The 7,147-nt window shown below is 47.4% G+C and overlaps 1 protein-coding gene across 1 annotated transcript; it reads right to left on the bottom strand.

Moving 5' to 3' along the window:
- Positions 1-341: 341 nt before the first annotated feature.
- Positions 342-6,626, bottom strand: SSR3 (signal sequence receptor subunit 3). Its single transcript, XM_066600210.1, has 5 exons — positions 6,410-6,626; positions 6,097-6,223; positions 2,728-2,826; positions 984-1,115; positions 342-513 (listed from the first exon to the last, which is right to left on the bottom strand). The coding sequence occupies exons 1-5, from the start codon at positions 6,540-6,542 to the stop codon at positions 447-449; spliced, it is 558 nt and encodes a 185-aa protein (XP_066456307.1). The 5' UTR covers positions 6,543-6,626; the 3' UTR covers positions 342-446.
- Positions 6,627-7,147: the final 521 nt, after the last annotated feature.

Raw genomic sequence — 7,147 nt, forward strand, 5'->3', positions numbered from 1 at the left:
TGGTCATGTCCGTGGCTACAGTCATGGCAATGGGGCAGACAGAAATAACGGAGTACAAAGTGTTTAGCCATTTCTGTCAGTACAAAATAGAAAAGCCGCTTTATGTGACCTCTATTAGGAAAGTACTGAACGACTTATCGTTCCGTGTAAACAAGCAGCCGTTCATAAGTGAATGGAGGCGGGTGGGCACAGTCCCCGCCCGCACTACCTCCATTCATTAGTGATGCTGTTCCGATTATCTCTGGGATGACCTATAGGGTATCTGCTGCCCAACAGATCGTCCCGTGTAAAGAACACCCTTAGCAAATCATGGCAAAAAGGCAAGTAAAAACACCACAAAGAGAAATCCAACCCAATTTTTATTGTACATTGTTGCCCATTACAAAAAAATAAAAAACATACATAAGACTTTGCTGCACCAAATGGTTTATCCGCTCTCAGAGCATTTACTTCGAGCCGGTAGACAGCAGGGCAATAAGGCCAGAAGCAGCACTTATAGACAGGATGTAGTTCCTGAAACAGAAGTTAAGGAAAACTAGAAGGATAAAAAGAAAAAGCTAAACAAATATCGCTACAATGAAACAAAAAAGAGGAAAAGGGACAATGGACATAAAGGTAAAAGCAGATTGTCTGTCTCCATATGGCTCTATCCCAGCCCGGTCAGACTGCTTCAGAATGGAGCGGCAGGTACTGATGGGTTAGTCACCAGCTCTGCCAGCTCCATGCCCTTAGACTGTGCCGCCACCTATTACAGGAGTCAGCACTGTCTATCACTTTCTCCCAAGGAAGTACAAATCTGAAAGGGCAACATTCATTGCCATAACTACTTGTAAGACCATGCTTGCACCCCAAATCCACTAACGCACTCCTATGGATGGATGGAGGGAAGTCAGGGCTGAGTATGGAAAGATAACTGAAGTCAATAACACACGTCTATGATATTCCAAGACCTTACCAAGCGGTATATATAGAATAAAGGATACACTGTAGGGTTGAAGTTCTTCAGAAGAAAGAATGAGGCAACGATGACCAGAACCAGGAACAACGTGTTGTTGTAGAAAATGGAGAAGGTAGTAGCCTCATAATCAGCAACCTCGTTCTTCTTCCAAAGAATCCTTTAATTAGAGAGATAAAACATATATTTCAAAGTCCGCACAGTTCATCTGGTCTCCGGATTCAAGTCTTAGAACTGTTCTATCATTGTACATAATTTACATAATCCACATCTTAGACTAAATAAGAGCATCTATCATTGTATGCACATTATAGCAACTATCCAGATTTAGAGCACACATCACCACATTTGGAGGTTTTGTTTTGTTTTTTTTTTGCTTTTTTTTTTTTTTTTAAGAGTATCAAGTCTATTTGGACCAAAACCGAAAAATAAAAAAACCTTCCAATTTAATTCACTTACTGAATCCCTACAAGTTCCCCGACATGCCTTGTGAGCCTCTGCATATGCGGATGTGCTGCTCAGTGATGCCACATAAGGTGACCACGGAAGAAATCGCTGGTTGCAGCAATGATCATTAGCAGAGGATGAAAAACAGCAGCGAGGGACGCAGAACACCAACTTCAGGGGACAGGTGAGGCATCAATTGGGTAAATATACTGAAGGAGCAGTTCATTTTAGATTTTTATCCCAGAGAAAACCCCTTTAAGCCTTTCCAATCCAGTGTCCGACATTGAGATTTCCCTGCATAGCTCCCATATCGGGCGAGAGCGACACGTTTCTAACACTATGCAGAAGAGAGGTCCGTCATCGGAGCCCTCTTCTGCATATGTATATTACAGTATACAGAGGAGAGATCCGACATCAGAGTTCTCCCCTGCATACTGTAACACACATACACATAAATGTATAATAAAATGTATGTAATATACATATTAATTCACGTTTAAAAATCAAAAAATTGCTAATAAAATCATCATGACGGGTCATTGTTATGTATTTCTATTGAGTAATTCCAAGGAATCCACAAAGCGTTTTCCCATCCAAAATAAATAAGAGCTGGGGAGAGAATGCGGGTGGCAGGGAAACTGTATTGGAAAGGGTTAGAAGGGAACCTGTGCCTATTGTAGCTCAGGCTGCAGGTGCCACAAGTATGGTGACAGACAGGGATTTCAGCAGTCGGTCACGTATACTAATTAGTTCAGTTGTTTTGGAAAACTTGCATTTCGAAGTTTATAACTGAGGTAGAGACAGATCTGATGCGGCTCATTAACAAACATTAATCACTGCTCCCCACTGTCCCCCGCCAGGGATTTGCCGTTCATGAGCAGCAAATACAAGAACAGCTGAAATTAGCATGTCTATTACTATATTGTAGCGCCTGCAGCCCAGGCGCCATTAGGACTGGACCCCTTTAGGGGTATAAACACATGTAGCGAAAGTGCTGCAATTGTTCCGGTAATAGAATGGGTAAAATCTGCAGCAAATCCATAGCTGCTGTCGGAGGGTGTAGAAACAGCTGGCACCCACATTGTATGGAGCGGGATAGACCCATTACCCCTCCATAGAAACCCCAAACCACCATGATGTAAATATACATCCTAGAGTGTTAAAAAGGTATATCTAGAAGATGACCATGTTTCTTTTACATTTTGGTAAGGCCGTACCCTGAAGTGGATAGTTCTGCTAAATGACACTGCTGTATCTAAGGGCAGCATAAAGAGAACCGGGGAGCGGTCCCAATACCGCTCGCATGCACTGTCCACACCGCTCACCTCTCATCTTTCTCCTTACGAGACATCTTCCTGTTATCGGCTTCAGACAATTTGCGGGTTACTTCCCTGGACACGGCATCTTCACGCTTCTGGGCTACCCTGAAAAGGGAATCCAAAGTACAAATCAACAAGAGTATGCTACAATGCCTGGCATTCATTAAACACAACGCACATTTTTGTAAACTGGTGTACTTTTGAAGGGAACCTATAAGGTCCTTTAACCCTTTCCAATCCCGTGTCAGACCACGTCTGATATTGAGCTTTCTTTGCACAGCTCTGATGTTGGGGGCTGTTCTGCATATGTATAGGAGCGCTGTCCTGCATACTGTAATATACATATACAGAGCAGCCTCTGACATCGGAGCGCTGTCCTGCATAGTGCAAGAAATATATGCTTCACACATTGTATGCAGGTATAGGATGCCCTTGTATGGCACAGACAGAGATACCATTAGAGGAATTAGAAATGAATTGAGTCTTAGGATATAAAATGTATGTAATACCAATATACATAGAATTACAGGATTCTTACAAATGATCTTCCCGATGTGAAACAGTCATAATTCATGGTTCATTTTCATAAAATCACCATCACAGGTCATTTTTATGCGTTTCTATTGAGTAATTCCAATGTATCCACATTGCACTTTCCCACCCAAAATAGTTAAAAGCTGGGGAGTGTGCGGGTGGCAGGGAAATTGGTTTGGAAAAGGGTTCAAGTAGCCAAACATGCAGATTCGAGAGATCTGTCACTTATGGGGTACTGCAGTGTAGCATTTTCATAACTTATGCTTGTACAGGCACCCACAGCAGCCACTAACCTTGCCAACCAGCTGTGATTGACAGCCTTCTAGCCATTAGACTGTGTTCCCACGGGACGGAAGTCCAGCGGAAATCTCGTGGTTTCGCAGCACCTGAAAAACCGTGAGATTTTCACGGATAAATGCAGCTTCAAAACCTGCAGCATTGCACTGCGGGTTTTGGCGCGGTTCAGCCTCTGGCATTCCTCCCCCATAGAGAGTCCGCAGTGCAAAAAAAAAAAAATAATTACATGCTGCCGCTTGAAATTCCACGCTGCAATGCCGTTCAGCTGCAACGGATTGGCTGCCCCGTGTGGACCAGATTTTTGCAAAATCTCGTCCACATGCTTGGCTAATCCCGGGATTAGGAGCCACGGCAAATCCGTCCCGTGTGAGCCCAGCCTTAGTGTCTAGTTAGACAACTGTCAATCACAGGGGGTAGGAGGGCTTAGCAAAGTGCTGTACTTTATCCTAAGTGGCAGATTGCTTCAGTCAGCAAGTCCATTACTACTTTATGCTTCCCACAAAAAAAAAAAAAACATGGAAGGTTGCCTTTAAAAGGGTTATCCAGTTTCTGGATATCCCTCGAGTGCTGAAGTCAGGAAAACGAGTGGCGATGCCGCAATGGTCAGCTGACTTGGCATTGTGAGCTGTCACAAGCAGCTCTGGGAGCGCAGCGGGCTGCAGTGCTGATCCTGATGACAGCGATGGGGTAAGTGCAGCTGTGCCCTTTTACTACAGTCAGCCCTATAGAAGGGATGCGGTCAGGTAACCCCTTTAACTATCATATACCGTATCCTTCATATAGGTCAGAAGCTGGGATCAGCGCAGGTCCAAGAACTGGGAGCCCCATATGTAGACCGCAAGCACCCAGATCATCAACGTCCCTGTTATGTTTGGTATAAGCACGCACCCCTCAGGCCGGACTCACAACCGGCTCCTCTCACTAGCAGATCCACATTTTTCTCTTTTCAAAACACACTCACAAAAAAAATAATGGATTTTTATTTGGTTGTTTACAATCTAATTCCATATAACAGCGGCCCAAAGCAGTTGTATTACGGTGTTCACACCGAGCGGAGCATTCCACAGAAAAAAAGCAGCGCTTCCGCATTTTGCCTAGGAGTCAGCTGCGTCTCCACTAGCCGATTACAGCATCTACAGCGCCCCCTCACCTCAGCATGCTTCATGCTGGCAGCCACTAGTGGGCGCTATTCAGCTAGTGGTCAGATAACGCCACTGACCAGCAGCACAGCGCTCACTAACAGCTGCCAGGGTGCGCCGCGCACGCTCTGAAAGCAGCGCTTCATTGAACGTGAAATACTACATAATTGGCAGATCCACAAGTCGGCATTATACTCCGGGCAGACGGGGCACAGCAGGGCAAGTCACTGCCCGGGTCCAGAAGACTCGCCTCCTGCGTACAACTCTGCGCACCCATGGAGCTCTAGGTCCCCAGCTGCTGCACAGCCTCTCTACACTCCCCAGGACAGGGGGGCCTGGAGGAGATGGATTCTTTTAAGGGGCTGTCTGGGTTTTTAGGTTCCCCATGCTAGGACGTAACTGACCGCTATATACTCGCCGTAGCTACATTAGTCAACAGGCGCTGTCGGCTCGGGCGCACGTCTCCTCTGCAGCGCCGGCACTTGTGTGAAGTCTTCTATCAGCGCTCCTTGGATTGGAGGTTCAAAAACCCCGCCTCCAGGAAGCGCTGGCTTTGATTGGCTGAGTAGCGACACTCAAGATAATCCAAGCCAGAGCTTCCTGGAGGCGGGGTTTTTGAACCTCCAATCAGGAAGCGCTGACAGAAGAATGCAAATAAGTTCCGCGGTCTTGCGAAGAGACATGCGGCGGAGCAGACAGCGCCTCTTAGGTAACGTATTGTGTGTTTTAATGCAGCTAGGGCTTATTTTCGAGGAGGGCTTATATTTCAAGCCTCCCTGAAAATCCTAGCGCCACAAAGTCGTGATAACGCAGCGATATCGCACAGAAGTGATATCCCTGCAATTTTCTCGCGGCAATATTGCTGCTGCCCTGCAAAAGCGGCCTTAACAGGAACCGCGCGATGCTTGACCAACCCCTGCCCTGCTGTGAGGCGGGATAAATGAGACCTGCTTGTTCTGCCTCCATTGACCATCATTCCTATGTAGGCTCAGGAACTACAGCCAGGCGGCGGTCCGTGGGGCACTCAGAATTTTAAGAAGTTCTAACACGTTCTATTTTTCTGTGTAATGGCGCACCAAAAGGTCCCCAGAGAAGTCACCAGGGGCGAATATACGGGGAGATGCGCGGAGCGCGGCGCAATTCTGCTAGAAAAAAAGCACATGCAGGACTAATTAGCCGTGTCAATCGATGTGTGCTTCCGGCATGTAAATGAACATCGCTGCGGGCAGAAACCATGTAGCAAAATACAGCGGTACACACCCAAAAAAACTCATTCGTAGCGCAAATCCTACTGCATTTACGCTCAGGTGCAGCGGGCCATAGGGAACTGCTATTCAGGCGATTTCCTCCCGGCATCCCATAAACGTGTTCCACGTAGATACAGCCCATAATATTCTATACTTACTTGTGCTTCAGAACAAACTTCACATTCTTGTAGGCGAAAGCCACGAGGTAAGTGCTGACCAGCGTGATGACCGTGTAGAGGACCGCCGACTGCACCAGGTCCATGTGCCAGATCCGCCAGTACAGCCCTGCAAGAGAACAGAATTCCAGGAAGCAGTTAAGACTGACACACAGCATCCTACTTACTCCCATTACTGGGACAAGCAGTCGTACACAAGTGCTGCAGGCAGTGAGGAGGACTACAAGTGACAGCACACCAGGCACCCCATGCTATATACACACTACACTGCCACGTCTATAGGAGCTGCACGTACAGATCGGGATGGCGGACACGATGAAGGCGTTGCCGTAGAATAGAGCGGAGGACTTGGCGGACAGGTTGCGGCTGAAGTCCTGGAGCAGCAGATCCTCCTCGGACTGCTGCTTGCTGCCGCCTTTAGGAGCCATGATCAGAGAGGAAGAGAGTGGAGCGACACGTCGCAGCAGACTGACCCTCGTCAGCCGCCGTCACCACTACTGAGACGTCAGCGCTACAGGACCGGAAACGGAAGTGGTAGTAGTGGGCGGAGCTCAGCGCCCGGCTACGTATATGCCAACCAGGCTACGTATTTGCCAACCAGGCTCCTTCGCTGACGGATGGAGGAGGGAGAGCGCGCGCGCACTGTGGCTTGTAGTACAGCAGTGGCCGGCGCCCACATGGAGGTGGTTGAAGCTGCCCCCAGTATGGAGCAGTTGATTACAATGGGGCCCCCATGTTAATGCATGGTATGGTGCAGTCTCAGTAAGCTGCTGTCACCCCTGTGTTGGGGTCAGTTCAGGGTTTCCATCTTTGCGCCACTTTTGGAGGAGAGAAAAGATGGCTGCACGCGGCTGCATTCCAATTGCGGATTCCGCATAGATTTATTGCTGTTTCAAGTGCCCGTTGAATTCAATGGCTGACGCAGCTCAATGCGGATTTGTATAGCGAGCGTAAAACAAGTCGCAGCATGTTCTATTTTAGTGCGGATTCCGCATGGATGGATTCTATTGGTTTCAATGGAAGCGTTTTAATC

This window comes from Eleutherodactylus coqui, chromosome 1 (genome assembly GCF_035609145.1).
Source record: "Eleutherodactylus coqui strain aEleCoq1 chromosome 1, aEleCoq1.hap1, whole genome shotgun sequence".
NCBI lineage: Eukaryota > Metazoa > Chordata > Amphibia > Anura > Eleutherodactylidae > Eleutherodactylus > Eleutherodactylus coqui.

Coding starts and splice junctions, on each gene's coding strand:
- SSR3 (XM_066600210.1), bottom strand. CDS start 6,542: ATGGCTCCTAAAGGCGGCAGCAAGCAGCAGTCCGAGGAGGATCTGCTG. Junction 1,116..2,727: donor CGTAAGGAGAAAGATGAGAG/GTGAGCGGTGTG, acceptor CTCTAATTAAAG/GATTCTTTGGAAGAAGAACG. Junction 514..983: donor AAGAACTTCAACCCTACAGT/GTATCCTTTATT, acceptor CTTCTGTTTCAG/GAACTACATCCTGTCTATAA.